Source organism: Xiphophorus couchianus, chromosome 24 (assembly GCF_001444195.1).
Source record: "Xiphophorus couchianus chromosome 24, X_couchianus-1.0, whole genome shotgun sequence".
NCBI classification, from domain to species: Eukaryota; Metazoa; Chordata; class Actinopteri; order Cyprinodontiformes; family Poeciliidae; genus Xiphophorus; species Xiphophorus couchianus.
In genome coordinates, this window is record NC_040251.1 from 17,355,203 (window position 1) to 17,380,033 (window position 24,831).

Below are 24,831 nucleotides of genomic sequence, written 5' to 3' on the forward strand. Positions count from 1 at the left end.
GGATGTATTAATAACCACAGACCAGAGAAAACATTTAGACTGCTGGTTTATTATTTGGTAAAGAATAAAGCAAAATAAACACAAAGTTCAGCAACATAAAAAACATAAAACCATTTGATTGTTTTCTTTTAGTTTTTTCAGCTATAAATCCCTCATATTTGTTTTATTTACAGTTGTGTATTAAAAGAAAACTATTTTCTCAACTTACGTATTTTTTCTATTAAAGTTAAAGTTGCTGCTGTTGATTCATTGGGATGTAAAGTTTTATCTTTCAAATCTATTTCAGCTCTCAGTGTTTGAAAAATATTAACACCATTAAAAAGCAACAAAAAATATCTTACTCTAAACAAGTTTAGAAATATAGAAAATCTATATGGAAATTGAAAAATATTCAAGAAATATGGACTTTAAACAAGCTTCTATATCTTCCTGAGACAATATCTCAAAATCACTTTCTAATGGGCAGAAAGTGATTTAAACTCTATAACAGAGTTTAAATCACTTTCTGCCTAGTGAAATCCACCATGTTCTCCCTTTTCATAGAGAGACATGGTAACTGTGGTCCAGATACATTAAAAGGGTTGAAATCAAACCTGTATTGAAGCTTCACAAATCAAAGCTTTAATGCAGCTTCGTTTAGGGAAAGAAAAAAAACTACAAACTTGGTTTTAGATATTCTGGCCTGAATAATCTACACCATGATTGAAGTCTACATATTTTAGTTTTTGAAGTAGATCACATTAAAGATGCTCAAGGTAGCAAGAAATTACGTGGAATTGTCCTTTAGTCATTTCCCAAATTAGAAACTCCAATTTTCCAGCAGAACCTTAAAGGCCTGGTGTAATAACCAATAAAAGTAGAACAAAAATCATTTTCAGCAAGGTCAGATTAACCATATTGGCAGCTGGGCAATTTGCTGACCTATAACTTTTGCCACCTCTCTTTTATTGTTTTATTATACACTTTATTTCTGTTATGCTAAACGTCACATTAATATCAACCAAAACCCGATTGCTGCTCTCCTTAGCCATCCTCTCTGCTATTTCATTCCCCTTAACCTCATAATGTGCTGAAACACAAATAAAATTATCTGTAAGAATCATCAAATTGATTCTATGAAGTGTTTGTTTTATTTAGACCTGATGACATGTTATGCTGCAACAAGACCCTTCAGAGTAAGAGTCTTCACTTAGAATTTTAAAAACGAACAAAATAAAAAGTTAAATTTGTACATTTATCTTGTGGCCATTTTTTGAACAGGCTCAAATTAAATGAGGACTTTATTAAGCCCAGTTACCTGGACATAAGTTCCAGTTACACCAGCTGGAAAAACACAGATTCAGTTGAAACAACTGACCACAAAAAGACTTTTAAACCTTAAATTTCCAAATCTCAACTAAAGACGTGGATCTGGTTCCACAGAGACAATAGAAGGAAGCTCTGATTGGAGGAGTTCAGTCTCACCTGGAGCACAGCTGCTCTGATTGGCTGTCAGCCATCCAGATCCTGTTCTGGGTTGTTTCCCACACTGGGGGCAGCTGGTACAGACCGGATCCATCAGAACATTCTGACCCAAAGCACAGCAGGATGGATGCTCCTCCTCACCAAAGCTCCTCCTGTGAAGACATTTCTTCATCACTGAAATATTTCACTAGCAACAGGCTGGAGCTGAAGATGTTCATGAAGGTCCACAAAAAACAACGGACCAGAAACTGTAGAGGAATATACTTCCTCTACAGTTTCTGGGTCAGAACAGAACCTCAGAACATTGATGATTTCTGGTTTTAAGTACTTCATTGAATTATATTTGGTATCATGACTGATGCCAGTGTTCCCAGTCTGGAAGATGCTGGGTTTTGTTGAGGAAAAATGATTATATATAGTGCTTAATACAGTTAATCTTAAAAGATATATGGAACACTCTTATTTTGAACAGGTTTGTGTTAAGCATTTAAAACTAAACCAGATGGGTAAGCATTCAGAGACACAGGAACCAAATGCAGATTAAGGGAGATCTCTCAATGGGACCCCCACTGTGAGGCCAGGCCACAGGCGAAGCCATAAAATTAGCATTTTCCTTGGGAGACAGAGACTTTAGATTTCACAGGTATCTGTGAGATTGTATCTCAGGTCGTTCTGTACTCAGAATGACCGAGGGAGCCACGGGGGGTCAGAGCGCAGCGGTTTGCTTCTTTGTCTCGGTAGAAGGCAGATGGTCCTTTGATCTTTGCGTAGATCAGGGGGAGTTTCCAAGTTTCTCTGACTGCTTAAGGGAGTTTCCAGTTGGTCAAAAAGAGGAACGCCTTGAGTGCATAAATTAAATAGAGAAACACCTCTTTAGTATAAGATTTCGTGTTAGGAGAGAAAATCCAGAGAGAGCGGCCACCATTTTGCCTTTTTGCATCGGCTCTCTGTCCAAAGACGTCTTTGCTTTTTGTTTTGTCTTTGTCTGTCTTCCCCTTGTCTGTCTTTATTTTTATGAGAAAAATGAATATCTCTGTTCCTCTGCAGCTTTGTTGTCGATGGCTTTGTATGAGATTAAACTCTGTGATCTGTGACGCCAACACGCTTTGTTGTTGCTTTCACTTTAGAGCACGCCGCCGTGCGTCGAGGATCCCGGGCAAATTAAAGAGGAAAGAGACAAACGTTTTGTCCAAAGTTAACGTTAAATTACCTCTCTTTTTTAACAGTTTCACTGCTTCAGTGGGTTTACAGACAATCTGAATTGTTGCTCTTCACAAGCTTGGTTGTTTTTGTTTCCATGCAACATTTTAATCCATATTAATTCATTCAGACCTTCATTCAAACTCTACTGATTTACTGACCAACATCCTTCATGTCCAACTTTAAATTAAGAAGTAAGAAAATTAAGTTACTGTATACTAAAACACTGAGATCAACCAGTTAATATCATTTAGATTTTATCTCTATAAAGTCACATGAATCAGTTAGAAAATGGTTTCTTACTTTCTGTCTGATGGTCCAGGTTCATTACTGAAGTCTGGAGGTTCATCTTTGGACCAATCACTCCTCATAGATGGACTGATGGGTCCTGGAGGTTCTGCTCTGTCCTGATCTTCCATCTTCTGGCCTTTTGGAGAGAGAAACCAGAGCCAGTCAGTCCAGTGATCCGGTTCCAGTAACTGTTCTGTGAAGCAGAAAGCTGGTTCCCATCATGTGTTCAGAGGATCAGAGTGAATCATTTGAATGAATGAGTGAACATTTCCTATGAACTAGTGAACTTATTTAGCTCCCAGTGGACTTGAACGCATCATGATTCTATTGTAGCTCTGTATGGAGGGAGTCAGTGAGCAGAAGGTTCTGAGGGAGCAGCAGCTCAGGTCGGGTCCACAGCTCTCCTCCAGACAGAACCGGGTCCAGCTGGGATCTCAGCAACATGTCAGCCTCTGTGTGCAGCTCAGCAGGATTTCCTCTCAGCTCAAGAGACACAAAGCAGCTTTCAGGGACCACAGCATCCAGCTGAGGTACCAGCTGGACCCACTGCAAGGAATCATGGGTAAACAGCTGCTTCAATAGGGGGATGAAGCCCCCAAACACTCAGCGAGGCCTGAAACATATTTAGTCTATTGATTCGTCTCAGAATAGAAATTATTGCTCCATTTAAAGGTATTATTAAGTTATTTTAGGGGTGCACCGATTGCAGCTTTCTGGCCGAGCGCCGATCTTTAAAAAGCTTGACCTCCCTTTTCATAGAGAGACATGGTAACTGTGATCCAGATACATTAAAAGGGTTGAAATCAAACCTGCATTGAAGCTTCACAAATCAAAGCTTTAATGCAGCTTCGTTTAGGGAAAGAAAAACTAGAAACTTGGTTTTAGATATTCTGGCCTGAATAATCTACATCATGATTGAAGTCTACATATTTTAGTTTTTGAAGTAGATCACATTAAAGATGCTCAAAGTAGCAAGAAATGTATTAAGCCAAGTTATCTGGACATAAGTTCCAGTTACACCAGCTGGAAAAACACAGATTCAGTTGAAACAACTGACCACAAAAAGACTTTTAAACCTTAAATTTCCAAATCTCAACTAAAGACATGGATCTGGTAGTGGTTGAAGTGATCTAGTGGTAGAAGGCTGGGCCGGATTTTTGCAGGGGCTTACCGGGGCTGCAGCCCGGGGCCCCGGCATTTCGGGGGCCCCGAAGGATGTTTTATATTTTTGTGAATGGATAGTGTCAGAATTTAATCAATGACTACGATGATTTTGACAGCACCGATGGAAAATGTTCCAATTTGTTCTGGCAAACGTCCATCTTGAATGCTTGCTTGTTATTGGTCCACTTTTGACCCATCTTACGCATTGGGGAGGAGGAGCGTCAAGGGAATATCATTTTACAATGACGGACAACAGAAAATATGACAGCGGAGCGCAGAAAAGAAGGAAGAGAAAAGAAAAAGAGCATCGCGCCAAAGAGGCGACAAACAAAATGCCTAAACTGACAGGCTTTTTTAAACCTGTTAGCGGAGATGGAGCAGAAACATCATTATCCCCCGCTTACCAAGAACTTTAAAACCAAAGAAAAAGTTTGAGTTTTGATATATTCCACTTGTACTTATATGGACTTGTAAATGCTGGGGATATTTGTATAAATATTGTTTTACTCGCTTTGCTTTGTAAAAGTATATTTGAGCATTGCACTCAATCTGTTTTATAGTTTGTGTTGAAGTCCAGGCAACAATAACTATTCAGTGATTTTATTTTGTGATGCAAGCATTATATTCTAGTTTCAACCCCAACATGTGGTTTAGTCTTTCTAGAAAAGAGTTCAGAGTTGTTTGTAGTTTGTGACAACTGGCTTATTAAAGTTGTAAGTTGTCAAAACTTACTGTTCGGTCATTTTCTGCTCATCCTCTAAAACAAAACAAACACATACAAAAAAAAAAATATATATATATATATATATATATATAGACTCTAGCCCAGGGGCCCCCATCCTCCTAAATCCGGTCCTGGTAGAAGGTGGAGAGCAGATAATCTGGTCCATGATATCAGAACCAAAGATGTTTAGCTAGTATGAGGAGCTGATGTGGGTCATTAAAGACCAGAACCCAAGAACCGACCAGGAAGACCAGCCCAGTCCTCTACAGCTGCTTTGACTTTTGACCTTTCTGATCGGAGCTGCTGAAACTCAGTGGCTGTGGCCCGGTCATCAGCCTACCTGGATAAACTGGGCCCAGTGTTCCCAGTACTTAAACTGGATCTAGTGTTATCAGGATATAATCTCTGAATTGTTGCTCTTCACATTATTTTTTTGTTTTCATCCATCATTGATTCACTCAGACCTTCTTTCAAACTCTATTCATTTACTGACCAACATCCTTCATGTCTATTCAGCTTTAATGTAAAATATTAAAAAAAAATTAAGTTACATTTTTATTTCCAACTTGAAGATCAACCAGTTAGTATCAGATCTATTATATTTCTGTAGATTCACATGCACAAGTTAGAAACTGGATCCTTACTCTGATTCTGATGGTCCAGATTCGGTACTGAAGACTGGAGGATGATATTTGGACCAGAACCAGAAACAATCATTATCAACACATTTATTGCTGCTGATGTAACATAGTTAATTACTTCCAAGTTATGGTTCATGTGTAATGGGTGAAACAGCGCCCCCTCCTGGTAGTTGGCAGTGTTACATAAAGTGAAGGCAGACATCTTGTCGCCAGTTCATGAGATGAGCGCGAGGTGCTGTACCCGCTGTGATGAACCCGATTCCTGATCAGTCCTGGTTCTGTTCCGTACAGATAAACATCATTTCATCTCATCCTGTCTCCTTATTCACACAACGCAGAACTGATCTGAACTGAGCTAGAACCCGATCACGATGATCGAGGTTACATCGACACCAAACGACGTAAACAGAGCTGCAGGGACAGGAAGTTACTCTGGAACAAAAATCTGACGGAGAATCAAACAGTTCTGACTCTTTTCTCTTCATAGAGAGAAAAACTCACTGAGCTGCAGTGAAGTTTCAATAAAAAGTTATTTTACCTTCAACTCTTACAGAGACTTGATTTAATTCGCTCATTCTTCAGAGTTTCTCTTCACTTCCTGCTCCTTGTGAAACATGAGCCCCTCTCTTCCTCATTTACAGGAAGTCACGAGTTTCTCTACCATGATGCGTTCAAGGACATTCAGTAACATTCACAGACATATCTAGATTCATAAACATCATGCTGTTTATCCACAGGGTGATATTTTCTAGAGTGTAGCTGCAGCAAAACAAGGAAACAAAACAAGGAAATACGTCTCTTTGAAATTGGTTCAGATCAGGAGGATAAAGGAGAAATCTACAAACGGTTTATTCTAAAGGCCTGTGATTGGTTGCCTCTAGTGATGTCATCAGAGGAAGGATGTTGCTCTGCAGGAGACAAAGTGTCTCAAGAGATTCTCCAGAAGGATCCGTTAGTTTTTCAGGAAAAGTCTCTACTTACTATAAAAGATTGGTTATAAAAAGACAAATATTTAACATTTTCTATTGTAAATTTCTACAAATAAAATGTTTTCATCTGCCCTTGTGATGGACAGGCCATACAACATTATTATTATACGAGTATATGAGTTTCTTATTTGGGCCATCAATGAATTTCTAGGAGACAAAATGAAACATTTGGGTTTATTTGACTCCAGAACTTCAACCTCGAGGTTTTTTTCCATCACTGATTGTTGCTGCAAACTTCAGCAGAGAATTGATCACAGCTGCTGCGAGCTCACGTCCCGCCCACAACGAGAAACATGGTAAAGTCAGGAAATGGAAAGAGCTTATTTTGACCAAAATAAATGACGTTAAATATGTTTATTCGCAGGTTTATTCAGACAAATTATACATCTGTCAAGAAAACAAAGTTGTCAGTTAATTAGATGAAGCTTTTAATAAAGTAAACAGAGCGCTGCTGCTGGGACCAGGCCCTATGAGAGCCGAGAGAGACCCCCACGACCTGACCCCGGATAAGCGGAATAAGATGGATGGATGGATGGAAACAACTTAATAAAAATTATTTATAAATGTCAAAAGTTTCCCAAGAGACATTTCACTATTGCTGCATCATTTCTACCAGCAGATCTGATTAGAAACTTGGATTTTTCTAATGGCAGCAACAATAAGATACAAATGAAGCCTGTTAATGTTGTTTTACAATTTGGATTAAAATTAATGTTTCTACAACTGATGTAAATATTTTATCCATCAATTCCCCCCAAAAAACTTTTTACATATTGAATTTATTACAGCAGCGTCACATAAAAGGCTGAACTTAGTTTATAACATGAATAAAATTAAGCTGCATTTTAACATGTTATATGCAGCAAAAAGTGATCAGTTACACTTTGGTTAATCAAAGTGAATTTATGATTTAGCAAGGAAATAATAATGTGTCCACATATTAACAGGTTGGTAAGAATGGTTTCTTCCCTTCATAACTTTAGTCATTATTTGGAAACATTTTGTGTGGAATAAGGTTATGTTTGTCTGATTTTAGTTTCATCATCTGAAACATTTAAGAATTATAAAAAACAAAATGTAGAACAAGAGCAGCAACTTGATATCTAACCTCCTCATGATCTTACAGAGCTGAAGTTGGCTTCAGATTGAGCTTCCCATTCAGGAAATGGTAAAGGGCCTTTACCCATTAGGGCCACCTACAGGTTGAACATTTTCAATCTGCTTGAGTTTAAAAGCTGAAATACTTGCACTCTTAAAATATGGGCTACATTATTCTACACTAATAGCAGAAAACTTTAAACTATAGATTGTGATTAGTGAACATTTGGCCATAAATCCAGGAACCAAAACCTCCACAGTAACCTCCCTTTGTTTTAACAGAGATCAGAGTAACTTTGTTCACCACAGAACCAGAAACAATCATTATCAACACATTCATGGATGCTGACACCAAACCATGTAAACAGAGCTGCAGGGACAGGAAGTTACTCTGGAACAAAAATCTGACAGAGAATCAAACAGTTCTGACTCTTTTCTCTTCATAGAGAGAAAAACTCACTGAGCTGCAGTGAAGTTTCAATAAAAAGTTATTTTACCTTCAACTCTTACAGAGACTTGATTTAATTCGCTCATTCTTCAGAGTTTCTCTTCACTTCCTGCTCCTTGTGAAACATGAGGCCCTCCCTTCCTCATTTACAGGAAGTCACGAGTTTCTCTACCATGATGGGGTTCAAGGACATTCAGTAACATTCACAGACATATCTAGATTCATAAACATCATGCTGTTTATCCACAGGGTGATATTTTCTAGAGTGTAGCTGCAGCAAAACAAGGACACAAAACAAGGAAACACGTCTCTTTGAAATTGGTTCAGATCAGGAGGATAAAGGAGAAATCTACAAATGCCTGTGATTGGTCGCCTCTAGTGATGTCATCAGAGGCTGGTTGTTGTTCTGCAGGAGAGAAAGTGTCTAAAGAGATTCTCCAGAAAGATCCGTTAGTATTTCAGGAAAAGTCTCTATTTACTATAAAAGATTGGTTATAAAAAGACAAATATTTAACATTTTCTAGTGTAAATTTCTACAAATGAAAAGTTTGCATCTGCCCTTGTGATGGACAGGCCATACAACATTATTATTATATGAGTCCCCTGAGTCTTTCTCATCTGGGCCATCAATGAATTTCTAGGAGACAAAATGAAACATTTGAGTTTATTTGACTCCAGAACTTCAACCTCGAGGTTTTTTTCCATCACTGATTGTTGCTGCAAACTTCAGCAGAGAATTGATCACAGCTGCTGCGAGCTCACGTCCCGCCCACAACCAGAAACATGGTAAAGTCAGGAAATGGAAAGAGCTTATTTTGACCAAAATAAATGACGTTAAATATGTTTATTCGCAGGTTTATTCAGACAAATTATACATCTGTCAAGAAAGCAAAGGAGTCAGTTAATTAAACCAATAACATCCATTAGAACAATGAGGCAAATCCTTTGTTTTGTGCCTTTGTTACAAGCTCTCATCCATGCTGTTACATTCATTACTTGGTTGGTGTTTTTGTACATTCATGGACAGAAATATGTCGTTTTTCTGTAGTTCAGTGGGACTTTGATCAGGGGATTGTTGGACAAGGTGTTGAAACCTGGAGATAAAATAGTCTAAAGTAGGTTTGATTCATTTTTCATCAGGATGTTTTAAGAGGTTATGAAGAGCTTTAAAAACCCAACCTACTGCAGAGATGAGATATTATCCCACTTTCTCAGTCAGGAGAACATCTGATTGGCTGGTCAGTGTCCTGCTGGTTCTCTCTTATCTCTACCTGCTGTAGAAATGAACTGATTCATCTAATTCATCTAGGAGGGGTGGAAGTGTGTCATTAAAGAGAGAAATAGGAAAAAACTGCTTTTTATGATGTAATAGTTAACAATACAGGGTTTATAATTACCTGACTGATATGAAAATGTATATTTCACCAAATGCTAAATAATAAATAATAGCACTTCAAATTGGACCCATATGGTCAGGATAACAATCGGGCCCCAGATGGTATTTACCACAGTTTAATAAACTGACTGTGGGTTTAATGTAGAACAACTCAAATTACATTTATTTGGCCTGAAACATCAGTTCTGCATTCTGGTTTAAACAGCAAAATATTCTTAGAAAAACATGGAGCAGGTTTGTTTCGACTTTAAAAATAAATTTGTTGCATAATTTGGAATATTTCTTCCTACAGTGATCACTGTGTGTGAAGTATCTGGTGTTGGATCATGAAAAACGTCAGTCTCTCCAGAACCAGGAGACTCTTTGTGTCTTGAAAGCCTCTCATTGGTGCTCCAAGGAAAGGGGCGTGGCTTGTGAATCCAGGTGAGCTTGGTTGTCAACATGCGGCAAAGTGATACAATCTGAAACACAGGGTGTGATTTCATAAATAAAACACAAGATTTTGTTATTTCTGCAGAAGATTTTTGATCATAACATGTCTGCCACCAACTTTGAGCTGGAGACTTTGTTGTTGTGTCTTTAATTTTAATTATCAAAAATTCACTATCATGAACACAACTGAAAAGCAAAAGTAGTAAAAATGACAATAAAAGTCCCTTAATAATTTCCCTGCAGCATGAACACAATGTGCTGATGCCTCACATGTTTACTTACTGTTAATGTTTCAGTTGTGAGCGTAGATTCCTCCAGTTCTGGTGGTGCTGATGATGGGAGACGATACTGGATGGTGGCCCGGCCTGATGGGCTTCGCTGAAACAAAGAGGAAAAAAAACCTTGTTCAGTGACTGAGGTTGCATTTTTTCCAAAGCAAAGTAAAACACAAAGATGTATTCTGGTTTATTTATTCATAATTCTGCAGAAGAAGTCTTTAAATTACAAATTTCCTGTAAACTAAAGCTCTGGTTCAGAGCTGAGAAGACTACCCAGGTTCCAAGCTAACTTGTGCTAGCAGTAATTCAAAAGTTACATAAAATTCAGTGTCAGTTCATCTGTAAATAAAGAGTAATCACCGATCTGAGCAGAATAGCCCCTCCTGGCCATGTTCTTGGCTCGGACGGCCTCTTTGATGCGGTCCACCTCTTTCTGGTAGCGCTTGCGATCCCTCATGGCGTTCTCCTTGGCCTCCTTCAGGGCGTTCTCCAGAGTTTTGACTCGCTCAGCCGTGGCCCGCAGACGCTTCTCCAGCTTGGGCAGCTCACAGCGAAGGTCTGCGTTGTCTCGCACCAGCTGAAGACGCAAACCAGAAACCACTAAATTAATCTTTGAGCCCCAAAAACCACTGGAGGCTCAACCAGGATGTAATAATTTACTCATTAGCATGAATTATGGACATGTTCCAGTTTACCTGCTTGTGGACCTTGGTGAGTTGGTCCAAATTGTTTTCCAAGAAAGAGATTTTCTGTTTCTGAGCGACGTTCCCAAGCCCCTCCTCGCAGTCCAGCTCTGCACTCTTGAAACCAAAGCAGCAGGTCAGAGAATCAGAGCAACGCTTCACAGTAAAGCAGCGATTTTAAGATTTACCTTCTTAACTCGAGCTGTGAGATCCTGAACAAACAGTTTGCGTAGGTTGTGCAAAGTCTGCAGTTCTTTGGCCTGAAAAAGGAGAAAATATTAATTTTCTGACTCATTCAATTAAAAGACCAAAGTGCATAACAAAAAATAAACAAACATGACAATCAAAAAGATGAAAGAAAACAAAAATACAATAAAAATCACAGCTTTTCTGTAGTTAATTTAGAAATATTACGAAGAAATTTTGCACATTTAGCGCTTATGTATGATAAATTTAACTTTTTGTTACTCTCCATATTGATCACATAAGGTTGAGGCATCAGTGTTGTAGACGTAAGAAACACTGCCACCTGCAGGTGGGAGTTAGCATCACTAAAACCCAAAGTTTTTGGCTATTTTTGTGGAAAATTTGAAATAAACTCAAAATTCTGTATTAGCGCAAAACAATACTGTTGATTAAGGGTGAATTTCTGGAGGAAGTGATTGATGTAATTTGGCAGCAAACAAATAAAAACATCTCTGATTTGATTGATAAAATAACATTTAAGCGTAAAAATGTCCTATTTATGTGTCTGGAGTCTAAAACAACATGGAGTTTGATATATGTGGGTTAGTGGATTTACCAGAGACATAAACAAGGTAAAATACTCAAAAACTTTGTTTCACATTGTCATAATTATGAATTTCTGAGGAATTAAATTAATTTAAAACAATTTCGATTAAGTTTGTAGCCCCAAAACATCTTTCCATGCAACCTGAACAGAGTTTCATTAGAACCAGTCACCCACCACCGTCTCCTCCAGCCCCTTCAGGTCGTCTCTGGCCTGCTCTCTGTGTTCATTCAACAGACTAGGCGAAGAAAAACAGGACAAACCTTAAAGAATGAATCTTTATGTTGCTAAATATTCACACAGGGTGATATTAAATGGTTCCTACATGAGGTTCTGCAGCTTTGAATCCTTCTCCTGGTCCTCAGCCTTCAGTTTCTCATAGTCAGACGCGAGTCTCTCCTGCTCCAGTAACAGACCCTGGTTTAGACTGGAAGAGAAACATGGCATAATTTAAATAAGTCAATAAAAACTGTAAATAAGGGAGTTCGGACCAATTAGTAGGTCTTTTTTTAACCAATGCATGCAGTGCATTTTGCAGCTGGACGGCCCAAATCATGAGGGAATACTTGAGATCTGCGGTCAGTGAGAATGTGAATAAATGTTTTGGTTTTTACTGGAGGTTTCCTCACTCTGTCAGCTCGTCCAGCATCCTCTGCTTGTCTTCGATCTCGTCCCGCAGGCGGCTGAGCTGCTTCTGATGAGCCTCCCTGTGGCTCGCCAGCTGCTCCTCCACGCTTTTCTGGAGCTAGACGCAAAAATATACATCAGAGTCACCAAAAATAAATAAAACGTAAACGTCTGGCGGTGACTTTGTCATTACCTTCACATCCTCGTCTCCATCCATCCTGTTGAGGTCCTCCTTTGACACATCATGTCGTTTTTCTAAAGAGAAATAATCTTTAGATTTAGTCAACCAAACATAAGTCTCAGACAATGCTAAAAATAAATCAACATGCACGAAAGTAGACAAGATCCAATATGGTGAATAAACAAGCGCCGCCTGGTGTGGAGGAAACAAGAATCAATAAAATACTTTTAATTTTTAAGGATTTCTCTCGTAGAAATGAAACTAAAACTGATATTTAACAGAACAAAATGTAAGAAAATTCATGCATTTTAGTTGCAATCTGTAGTAAATAACATATTAACATAGAGACTTGTTTTAAGTCACTAATTGTTGAAAATAGATTAAAAAGTAATAGTTCCACTGGTAGATTTACTTCAATTAAAACAGGATAAATGGCTTGTTGTACTTTTTAAATGTATATTCAAGAATTAGTGACTCAAAACAAGCTCCTATATTTTGCTGAAAGTTTACCTGTAAGTTAGTTTTTTGTGTTTTTGCAGTAAAGCAATTTGACTATTTTGCAAAGAAAAATATCAGTTTGTAGATTTTTGCAGCTGGTGTAATTAACCCAAAAGATAAATAGTGAAGTTTATGGATACAATCTGATGAAATATGTAAAAGTTAAACAGATATGTTCCTCTTGTTCTGCACAGGAAGTGTTGGGTGCGGACCGTGCGCCTGCAGCTTGGCGATCTCCTCGGTCAGCGCGTCCTGACTCTCCTCCAGCTGCCTCTTCTTCTGCTCCATGTTCTGCATGTAGTCGGTCAGGGACTTGATCTTGGCCTGGTGCTGGACGAACGAAGGCAGCAGGTGAAAAAACCTCCAAACTGTGAATGAAAAGAGGTGGCTGAAGACTTTTGCACAGCTTACCTGTGAGATGAGCAGCTGACAGGACGCCAGCTCCTTCTCGTTGGCCTGGATCTTGCGGTGGGCGTCGGCCTGCGCGCTCTCCAGCTGCTTGCTGCGGTTCACCAGAGACTTGACCTCTGACTTCATCTTGCTGATGTAGAGGCGAGCGACGGTGAACTCCTCCTCCACCGCCGAGCCGTTCCCCTTCGCCTCCGCGTTCTGAGCCAACAGGTCAGACCGTTACCATGGCTACACAGATGATGATACACAGCTCTATGTAGACACTTAGAACAAATCAACTTTCTCCAGCTGAACAGAAACAAAACTGGCAACAAAGAAATTAAAAATCAGGCCTGAAAACTGGGTGGACCTTCAGAGTCACATAAAGACGAATACAAAGTTGGTCTTTAATGCAAAATCACAAAACTTTACCAAGCATTTCTGTCTAGTTTTTAGTGCAAATATGTTAGCAATACTTGAAATAGGACAAAACTAACTTTTTATTCAGATAAAAATCACTTTTCAGCTTGAAACAGATGAAAAAGCTTCACTGGCAAATTATTTCACTTCTAACATGAAACTAGAAATTTTTCATCAATATTAAAGAATAAATATTTAAAACAAGCATCTATATCTTAAGTGACTTTTAAGTTAGTTTTGTCTTATTTCAAGTGTACAAAGATATTTGTACACTTGATAATGTTTATTCAACACAAATCTGGATCAATCTGCCAGAAAACGGCATTAATTTCCTTTAGATCAAAGGTGATCAGAGTTGCTTTTGATTAGCAGTAACTGGAGCATTGATCAAATGTAATGTTTATAGCCTGGTTCATAATTGATGACTGTTGGATTTCTAAAACTGCGGCGCCTCGTCCTCACCGAGGCGGCCTTGGCGTCGCCGGTGCCAATGATGGCGCCGATGTCGCTCAGGTCTCGCAGCAGCAGGTTGAGCACCTCGGCGGCTCTCTTCCTCTGCAGGCCGTTCAGCTCCTCCAGCTGACTCAGCTCCCGCTGCACCACCGACAGCAGAGCCTGCCAACACCAACAGCGTCTCTTCAACTGATCCATCAAACCGGACGCTGGATTTGGGAAGGTGGACTCACGGTTTTCTGCTGCAGCTCCTCGATCAGCTGCTGGTTGGCCGCCTCGCGCTCCTCCACCTCCTGGCTCTTCTGGTCGTAGTTGACGGCCAGCTCCTCCAGCGCCTGCAGCACCTCCTTCACCTCCTCCTTGGCCAGATCGTTCTCCGTCTGCAGCCGGCACAGCTCCTCCTGGATCTTCTCATAATCCCGCCGCGTCGACGCCAGCAGCTGTCACAGAAAAACAGGAAGAGAAAAATAAGTAGATATTAACTTTTAACTCCTTTAGGACCTTAGAAAATCTGTTAATAACCTAAAAAGTATGTAATTATTGTGTAAATAAAATCAATAACTACACTGCAAAAATACAAAATCTTACTTAGTATTTTTGTTTGGTTTCTTGTAGTTTACTTGAAATACAACTAAACTAACTTACAAGCTACTATTCATCAAAATATAGGAGCTTATTTAAAGTCAATAGTTCCTTAATATTGATGAAAAAGTATTAGTTCAATTTGCAGATTATTTCACTTATTACAAATATTTTCCCATCTTATAAGTACAATAATTTGCCAACAGAACTAGTAATTTTTAATCAACATTAACGAATTATTGACTTTAAATAAGCTTATATATCATCCTGAAAAGTTACTTGTAAGTTAGTTTTGTCTTATTTTAAATGCACTAAGATATTTTGACAAGAAACCAGACAGAAATAATTGTGTTTTTGCAGCATAGAGGTCGACATTTCTGTTATTCCGCATCATAGATCAAACTGCAGCGATTTAACAGAACATTAGATTTACAAGATTTTCAAGTTAAAGAACAAAACATGAGCAAAACAGAGAACTTTGTCTTTGTAATAAAATAAAATCTCCCTTTCAAAAATGCCTTACAGTTCAACTAAACACCAAAATATTTATCACATTAAAAAAGTTTAAAAAGTAAAAGCTTGTGCTCACTTCCATAAAGATGTTTTTAGGGACGATGACGATGTTCCAGTGAGATTTTTTCATCATGGCTGACCAGTTTATTTGATTATTTATTACAAATAAATAACAAGAAAGTGAAACCGACCTCTTCTTGGTCCAACATTTGCTCTTTAAGCTTCTCAGCCAGTTGGCTGTGTTGGTTGATCTCATCGTCCTGCAGAAAGGAAACAGTAAATTAATCTACGTCTATGATAAATTTATCTTCTTCTTCTTCTTTGTCAGCCTCACCTTGTCATCAAGCTGCTTGTACAGGTTCCTGATGTCCTCCTCAAACGTTTTCCTCTCTTCGTTGGAGACGTCGCCCCCTCCTGGCGGCAGATTGTCGATGATGGGAGTGTTGTCGTATTGCTCGATGCTCCTCTGGTCTTTAGAGCTCAGACGCTCCTCCTCAGGAACGTCCTCCCCTGTAAATATAATAATATTCTGTTAAATAAACATCTTTTAAGTGTAGATCTTCACGGTTTCTGGCCATTTTTCTTTTATTTTCTGTTTTATAAGCAGAAAATCTGCCACTCTGAGAAATTTGAGACAAAAACTTGCACTGAAAACGAGAAGATTGTTGTTAAAAAGCAGGAATTAAAAACATCTTGTTACTAAAAACAAACTGCAGCTACAAAGAGAAGCATACAGACAGCAAAAAATCATTCATTCATACATGAATGAGTGAATGGAAAGACAAAATATAAATAAAAAAACAGGATCAGTAAAAATGAGATGGCTAATTAAAAATTTAATTATAAAAATAAAGTAAATATCCATCTATACGTACATTTCCTCAAAGGGTTGCAGATAAATTAAACATTGCAATAATAATTAAAGAAATGAAATAATGAATGAAACAAACATGAAGAATTAAAAATAGCTAAATAAATATAAAAAACATAAATTATATTTGATATAAATTAAGCATTAAATAAAAATTAAACACAACAAAAACCAGAAAAAATAAGTAGCTACATAGATAAACATCAACAGATTAATAATAAAATCAATAATAAGCACTGATAAAAGGATATGGACAATAACAAAAGTTTCATAAATGAACATTTTATTTGATAATTAAATAGAAAAAAAAACACTTCACAATACTAAAAGTATAAAGAAGAGTAACATACATAAGGTAATAAATAAGTAAATAAATAAGGAAGAATAAAGAGATTTAAACTGAGAGGATTTTAAAAATTATCAATGCATTTTTTAATTTCAAGGAAAATGATTTTAATGCTGAGAATAAGAACCTGATTGAAATACAAAATTTACTGAAAATGAGGAAACACTTTGAATCTATTTTGCTGTCGAGACCTTCAAAATAAAACAGGAAGTGAAGGTGGAAAATAAGCAGAACAAGCAGATTTAACAGAATTGAATGTCGACCGCTGCTTCAGATCAGCAGTGATGGTAGCCAGGAGGCGATGAAGAGCAAAGAGCCTCTGCAGAAACACTGCACCAGCATAATGAATGTGTCTGTGTGTGTGTGTGTGTGTGTGTGTGTGTGTGTGTGTGTGTGTGTGTGTGTGTGTGCTGCTCTGGCATATCTGAAGGCTTAAGAGGGCGTGTTGATTTAATGCTTCCATCACAAACAAGGGAACTCAGCAAGATTTAAAGCACAATGGCTGCAGAAGAGGAGGAGGAGGAGTCTCTGTGGTTACTAAGCAACAGCGGATGAGGAAGAGTGAGGATGGGGACACAGTGCAGACTCAGCAGATTGAGTCTGGATTATTTTTTCCACGTACCGTTCCTCCAGCGGTTCAGTTCAGCCTCCAGCCTCTGGATGGCGCTCTTCAGGCTCTTGTTCTTCTCCTTCTCCTTCTCGTATTTCTTCTTCCACTCCTCGGCGGTCAGCTCCAGGTTCACACACACCGTGTTCTTGATGGTCTTCGCCCTGAACCCAGACATGAAAGCCACCATCAGTCCATCACAACATCTGCACACCAGGAGGGTCCAAATGTTTTTGGGACAAAATTATCAGCTCAAAAATAACTGCAAGCAAAAAAAACCAAACATTTTTAATACTGTAAATAAAATCAACAAAATTGTTGTGATTATTTTATATACTCAACAATAAACAAAGCATAAACTATTTTAATTTTAAAAAATGAAATAATCCAGAGAGGTTTTTTTGTAGGATTTTATAAACTAAATGATTTTAATTTATAATTTTGGGCTCAATTGAAAAAAACAAAAGAATATATTTTGTAAACTCTTGCCAATAAAAATGAAATGTCCTTGAAGCTTTAATCCAGCATTTAATATCAGATTTTAGTTCACAAATGTGTACTTTTGAGTAAAAGCCAATAAGTCCCAGTTACCATGACAACAGAAAGAAACCAAAAAGCTTGGAAAAGATGATCACTTTGTGTTGCATCTAACATTTTTAAAGTTGATTTTCAGCTAAATGTTGTAGTTTTGTCCTGATTTATTTACTTTTTGTGCTTTGATGGCCACACAAAATATACATGACAACTGTCACGCATGGTGGTGGCAGTATCATGATGTGGAGCCGTTTACACTCCTAATTCATTGCAGAAAGAGGACACAATAAAAAAAGGGAGGATCACTTTTAAATTCCCCAACTTTACTTCAAATCAACATCTACACCTGGGGTGTACAAACTGTGGTCCGAGGGCCATTTGAGGCCCCTGAAATGATATTTATCGGCCTCCATACAACAAGTCAAGAAGAGCCCCCAGCACAATCAACAAGAACGCAGCAAATGGTTTCTGGATGGTAAGTCAACAACAAAAGACTTGTCTTTTCCAGCAGCCATTGTACAGAGGTAAAACCAAATGTGCTGAAGCTCAGCTTGGGTTGCTAGGTAACGGGCAGTGCCTGCTGATTTGTGACGTTACATTGTGGAGGTTTTTGGTATGACTCATTTTCCGTACACCAAAAAAAAACATTAACATTTTGTTTTTCGCAGCGTTTGGACTGTTCTTAGAAGCAGCCAAGATCCAAAATGTGAATGTTTTTCCTTTAGCTGTCGCTCCAGAGAAAAAGCGAGGAGTACCTCTGTCCAAACATGAGCGTGGACTTGGTCTCGGCCTCGTTGTAGACGGACGGCGAGCAGCAGATGATGATGGTGGTGCGGCAGTTTCCTCCCAGGGAGTCCTGCAGGATCCGGGTCATCTTGCTGTCTCTGTACGGTACGTGGGTTTTCTGGGGGAACCGGGATCAGATCAACCATCTCCAACACGCTCCATCTGATCCTCAGGGAGAACCAACTCACCGTTCCCTCAGCCAGAGCCGAGATGACGTTCCCTAATGCCGACAGAGATTTGTTGATGTTTTTCGCCTCATCCAGCACCGACCCCTCCGCTCCGGTCTTGCTGACCTGTCAAACAATCGGACTTTATGAATCACGCAGCTCAGCAGAGGAATGCGGCCTCATTAATCTCAGACTGACCTTCTCGCTGCCGGCCAGATCAACCAAATACAGCTTCCCCGACAGTTTCTTCTCCGTTTCGACGTTTTCCTGCTTGATGTTGATCAGGAAGATGCTGTGGCTGCGAGAGCTGTGCTCATTCATGTCTGGAGCAGAAAACAGAAAAATCAGTTTGCTCAGATGATCGTTCAATAACTCATAAATCATCTTCTGCTCATTTTATGTAACAGAAGTCCCTTTTAAATAAGCTAACACCACACAGGTGGTGAGGACAGATGAAAAAAAACAATTAAAAGATTGTTTTAATCCATTTTCTGCAGCAGTTGCACATATAATCATTTTACCAGATTGTGTTTTTTGGTGAGAAAAACTAAATTTCCCAAGAGATTGTTTGATTTTACTCCATCCAACAATGTAATAAATATATATAGTAGGAAAAATAAACAAGAAATTAGATTTTTATGGAAATCTAATTTCTAAATTAAATACCTTATACAAAAAAAATCTCTTTATTGCATTTTAAATTATGTTTATCTCAGGGTTATTGCCCCCTACTGGCCAAAAGTATGTAGTTCAGGGTTAGTTTTGCACTTTTTGATTTAAAATTTCATTTTGTATAACAATATTCACAGTATAGCAGCTCAAACTGAAAGTAAAAGTGTTATTTGTCAAAATTATATCAATAAAGGCATGCAGCAATTAAAAAAGCTCAAAAACTTAAAAAGTTAATGGTTGTGGTTGCAGAACTAGACTTCAGTATAAAACAAAAAATGATAAATCTGCAGCAGGCACAAAACATGTCTCAGACTTGTTCTACATATTTTATGTTTTTGTAAAAAGTTATAATTGAATAAATGTGATAAACATATATAATAAATAAAAATGTTTACGTACTTGTCACTGCCACGTGCCGATTGGCCTTTCCCTCGTCGATGACGTCCATCACTTCCTCAGGACTGGACACGAAGCGCTCAGTGCAGCCCTGAAACAGAGAGGAGGCCATTAGAGCTGGAACAACTTCATTTAAAAATAAAAACAGCTGCTATTCATCTAAAATATGTTTGTGTCAAACCAGATCTAAACCTCATTGAAGAAGTTGGAACTCGTCTTACTGACCTTCACATAGGGCACCCTGTTCTTGTCTTCATGCACAGCCAGGTTCGTCTTCGACACTGAAAGCAAAACAAAGATCTCAAAACTCAGCTAATGCTTGAATTAATAAAGCTGCTTAATAAAATGTGGTTTCCTGAAGGTCAGAATGTGGAAGTGGGTGAACAGACTCACCGTCCAGCAGGTCTCTGATTTTATCCAGGTAGATTTCAAAATAAGAAACCTGCAAAGAGAACATGCATATTTAGAGGCTGGTCGCTACTTACTGAGAATTTAATCATTTTTTATTTGTTATTATTGTTATAATAATAATTATTATTGGTAGTAAGCCATTATTATTATTAACAACCTAACTTTTATTTCTATTACTAACATTTATAACAATAATTTATATTGTTGATAATAGCTATTATAAAAAATAATATAATAATAGCAATATATAAGAATAATGATAATATAATAACATTGTAATATTTATAACATAACTTATCAATAATCTAATGATTACAATAACTTATTAAAATAATAATTTTGTAGCATTTACTTACAATATATATATATTATGTAATAAACAAATGAAATAAATAATAATCTTTAAGATATAGTTTAGTTTAGTATTTTTTTTAGAAATCTTTTACGTACATTTTGTCTCATCTGTTATTTTTGAATAAACTCACATTAAAAATAGGATTTTTAAATTGTTTTCTATGAGTTTATGGTTATAAACTAAAGCATAAATTTATTTTAAGTCTTTCTACATAGTTTTTAACTTTATTTAATTTATTTTTTATTGTGCAGATGAACAACACGTGGCTCTCTTTACCTTGATGTGAAACTCCAGGTTCTCGTCCATGGAGTAGATGTGGTCGAAGATGTCCTGCGCGATGCGAGGGATGATTCCCATCAGCTGCGGGTCGTGCAGTTTGCCCTGAACGAAACAAACTTTGAGTTATACATGTAAGAATTCAAAAACAAACCTGGTCAACAGAGTTGATAATGACAAAACAAAACACCACAGATCTGCAACGTTGTATTAGAGATAGAAATAAAAAGGAAGATTAAATTTAAGCCAAATCTTTTTGGATTAAAGTTCAATTTTTCAGACTTTTGGAACTCTTGAAAATTTCTTTATTTTCTAACACCTTTTCAGCTTCTCACACTCAGACATGTCCAAATGTTTTAAAGTACATTTCTGAGACTAATCTCAAAATTTCATTGTTTCTTTCTTGCAAATTTTTAACCTTTAAACTCAGACGTTTCTGTTTCTGAGTTTTTTCTAGTAAATGTTCTACTTTTCAAACTCAGAAATATTTGTAGGTTTTTGGAAACGTACTCATTTTTTAGTCTGCGATGGCCCTAGAACCCCGTTATGTGGATCAGATCAGAGAATTAAAATGAGGCTTCAGGCTTCTTTTACTGGGGATTAAACGACTCCATTTGGAATAATTTCTACTCATAAAAATCAGTTTCTGTAGAAAGAAACAATATTTGACCTTCATGTTTTATCCAGAGGCTTGGTTGTCTTTAGATTGCTTTGGCTCTAACTCCTTAATTCTGTTACACAATCCTCTAATCCTCACACTGTGGATTAAAGTTCACAACAAAACTCTCGATTCATTGCTTGAGCCACTGGCTGAGCGTGACCTCTGACCTCCATAGTGTGGGTCTTTCCAGAAGACGTCTGTCCGTAAGCGAAGATCGTCCCGTTGTATCCACCCAGCACATCTAGAATGAAACAAAGATGTTGGAAACTTTAGAACTTGGATGATAATTGATATAAAGACAAAGCTGCTGACTGCACTCAAAAAACACAAAATATTACCAAGTATTGTCACTAGTTTCTAGTGAAGATATATTAGTTCACTTGAAATAAGACAAAACTAACTTACAAATAACTTTTCAATAAAATATAGGAGCTTGTTTTAAGTCAATAATTCCCTAATATTGATTAAAAAAAATACTAGTTCCACAGGCAGGATATTGGAAAAATATTGGTTTATTAATGAAATAATTTGCCAGTGGAACTAGTACTGTTATTTTTATCAATATTAAGAAATTACTGGCTTAAAACAAGCAACAGATAACCTTAATTTCCCTATGGGATTAATAAAGTTTAACCTAACCTAACCTAACCTAATATATATTGTTGAAAAGATTCTTGTAAGTTAGGTTTGTGTTATTTAAAGTGTACTAAGATGTTTTCACTAGACAACATACTTGGTCAAATTTGGTGTTTTTACAGTGTGTTCTTGTAATGTTATTTTCTAATTGTGGCCCCAATACTCTGCTGTACTTTTTTGGTTTAGTGGGAAAAAATTAAAAAATTACCATAAAAGAATGTATAATATCATTTTAAATGAAACTGACAAGAAAAAAGAATAGAAATATCTTCATGTGTTTGCCGTTTGTAATAAAACACAAAACATTCATATTTCTAGGAACATTTCCAGCCGTGTTACCTTTGACGATCTGTTTGGCACACTGCTCGTAAACTTGCTCCTGTGTCGTGTTTGGCGGCAGAACGCGGTCGAACACGTACGGCTTGCCCTGTTTCAAAACAAAACGGATCGAAAACAACAAGTCAGGATCTGTTTCTCATCTGTGGATGAGCTAATAACACTTTAACTTTTATGTATTTAATGAATTTCTGGGATGAGTTATGTCATTTTACACATAAAAAGCTGAAAAAAGCTAATATGCTGCATGATTGTTGAAAAAACATGCATCTGTAAATGCAACTGTCCCCAAAAAATGATTTTAAACGAACTTTTAGGGATTTCTGATGCGGCCATCCATCATTGCTCCAGGTTGATCTCAGGGGTAACGTTTCATTGGTGCATAAAGCTGCTCTCAGCATTTACAGGCAGCTACAGCAGCACAATACAGCACAGAAACTCCTGACACAAACTGGATCTGCATGCTGCTGCTCGTCTGATTGATGGCAGGAAGCTGTTTGATCAAATATGCAACAGAGCTGGTCCAGTTTATGTGGCCTTTTGTCTGACTGGCTGCAAAAAGCAAATTTAAAACTAAGGCCCAGAAATGTAATCGCATCTAGGGACTGTGCTTTTATTTCTAAACATATGGAGAGAAATTAGTTCCAATTTTATTTCAATTTTAAATTTAAAAACATTGAAAAACTTTGCAATCAAAAAATGTGTTTTGGAAAAAAATGTATATGTGTGCAGTAGTTGAACCTAGATTTATACAGTTCGCTATTTTTCGGATTTTATTTTATCTAAATTATTTCTTTCAAATCATTTTCAATATTTTTTCATTGTTTAGTTTTTTCTGATTTTATTTTTTGAAACATGTTCTCTGCTTCCAATAACATAGGAACAAATTTATCTCCATATAAACAAACTTCCTCCAGTTCATATACAACGAAAAAAACGTTATAGTTTGATGGTAATAATTGAATCTCAAATGAAAATAAATCAACATAAAACTGAAATTTACTTGTAGCTACAAAAAAATCTCTGGACTTAAAAAAACAATGAAAGCTGCACAATTTATTTACTTAATGAACAATTTAAAGGCCCATACTGATAAATATTGATACTTGGAGCATTAAATATAACAAAACCATTTTTGATGGAAGAAGTTGCCTAAATCTAATGTTGACCAGGGCCCCAGATAATCTAGGACCGCCTCTGGAGACATTTCTTTCATCTCTGTTTTGAAGCAAATTTAAATGAAAATATTTGCTCATAAGTAATCGCTCCAGACTTATCCTAAAATCAGACATGAAATTTGAGGACCTCTGGTATAAAAGTGAACCTTTAACGCTAATTATTATGCACTTATAACCCGCAAAAGCCAGTCTAGTCTTTGCATTCAATTAGATTTCTCTTCACATTTGCATGTTTACTATTCTATTATTTCTACATTTCTGCAAAAAGCGCGCATTTCTCCCTTGTATGCATCATTCCTATACGCTATTGCGCACTTTCCCTCCTGCGTCAGCTCAGCAGCCAGACTCACGGTTATCACCACGGTGTCGTCCTCCTTAAACTTGGGGATGTACTTGTCTCCTCTGGTGATTTCGGCCTCGTTCAGGGGCCTGAAGCGGCACATCACCTTCACCCCGCACTCTGCTGCATCCACCATGGCTGCTGCTGCAGCGGCCGTTCAAAAACAAAAACAAACGCCTGACAGGAGAGGAGTCACAAATGATCACAGGTCGGAATCATTAGATGATTCCATTTAGTTTAGAGTTGAGCTCAGCAGCGCCGAGTTTCCTTATCTGCGCCATGGCCAGACGGGACGAGCCGCAGCGCTGCGTCCCGATGCGGAGCTCGCAGCTCGGTGTGCGGACGCCTCCTGTTGCTCTGCAGCCGGCCGGACTCTCCCAGGAGGAGGAGGAAGCGGCAAGAGGAAGAGGAGGAGGAGGAAGAAGAGGAAGAGCGGGGGAGTCAGAGGAGCATCAGCCAGCAGAGCCGCATCGTCCTGGACCGCTGAGGAGACGGTGCGCGCTCCCGAACGGTGCCGCGGCGCGCATGTCTGGCGGAGACGCGCGAACACACACACACACACCATACCTCCTCCGTCATCTTTAACACTTAAGTTACACATTTTTACAGAATCAAATTTTCTGCTGCATTAATTTAAAATGATAAAATCTGCTTTATTGTATATTTATCATTAAAAAAGCAGATTTTATTAAGCGCTCTGTATTAAATCGACTGGTAATAATGTCTAGTATAATATATTCATAAACAAACCTACCTTCTTTAAACTGACAGGGTTTGTTTTTCTTAAACTAAAGGTGAGGCACTGCTAAAAATAATCAGGTTTAAACTCCAAAGCATCACAAAAAGCTTTTAAAACGAACATACATCATGATGCTGCCACAAACAGTTGCTATTAGGTTTAAAAAGCTTAAATTTATTTGTAAAACTGTACTGATTTGTATTTATTCAAGTCTTAGATCATAATAGATTCTCTCTTAGAAAAAAAACAATGAATTTA

The 24,831-nt window shown here is 37.7% G+C and overlaps 2 protein-coding genes across 4 annotated transcripts in view; both read right to left on the reverse strand.

The window, feature by feature from the left end:
- LOC114140903 (uncharacterized) overlaps positions 1-5,994 on the reverse strand; it is a 1,158,965-nt gene extending 1,152,971 nt beyond the window's left edge. Inside the window, 3 exon segments of the mRNA XM_028011200.1 lie at positions 1,465-1,616; positions 2,968-3,091; positions 5,488-5,994. Coding sequence (XP_027867001.1) covers positions 1,465-1,616; positions 2,968-3,091; positions 5,488-5,686 — 475 coding nt within the window. The 5' untranslated portion in view covers positions 5,687-5,994.
- Positions 5,995-8,848: 2,854 nt separating this feature from the next.
- Positions 8,849-24,353, reverse strand: LOC114140909 (kinesin heavy chain-like). Of its 3 annotated transcripts, none has more exons than XM_028011224.1 (26): positions 23,845-24,353; positions 22,320-22,407; positions 21,512-21,585; positions 20,684-20,788; positions 20,035-20,083; positions 19,867-19,922; positions 19,645-19,732; positions 18,772-18,896; positions 18,595-18,699; positions 18,376-18,524; positions 17,102-17,250; positions 15,597-15,772; positions 15,454-15,522; positions 14,401-14,607; positions 14,177-14,329; positions 13,316-13,513; positions 13,117-13,234; positions 12,419-12,480; positions 12,228-12,343; positions 11,924-12,025; positions 11,776-11,836; positions 10,997-11,068; positions 10,821-10,925; positions 10,486-10,702; positions 10,130-10,225; positions 8,849-9,876 (listed from the first exon to the last, which is right to left on the reverse strand). In XM_028011224.1, exons 1-25 carry the CDS (start codon positions 23,968-23,970, stop codon positions 10,140-10,142), a joined length of 2,856 nt encoding a protein of 951 aa, XP_027867025.1. In that variant the 5' UTR covers positions 23,971-24,353; the 3' UTR covers positions 8,849-9,876; positions 10,130-10,139. The 3 variants fall into 3 exon arrangements, with proteins under 3 accessions (XP_027867025.1, XP_027867024.1, XP_027867023.1); XM_028011223.1 differs by having other exon boundaries at positions 10,126-10,225; XM_028011222.1 differs by having other exon boundaries at positions 10,118-10,225; positions 23,845-24,352.
- Between the last annotated feature and the right edge of the window lie 478 nt (positions 24,354-24,831).

Coding starts and splice junctions, on each gene's coding strand:
- LOC114140909 (XM_028011224.1), bottom strand. CDS start 23,970: ATGGTGGATGCAGCAGAGTGCGGGGTGAAGGTGATGTGCCGCTTCAGG. Junction 18,897..19,644: donor TCGGCACGTGGCAGTGACAA/GTACGTAAACAT, acceptor TTTCTGCTCCAG/ACATGAATGAGCACAGCTCT. Junction 10,226..10,485: donor GGGCTATTCTGCTCAGATCG/GTGATTACTCTT, acceptor TCTTTGTTTCAG/CGAAGCCCATCAGGCCGGGC.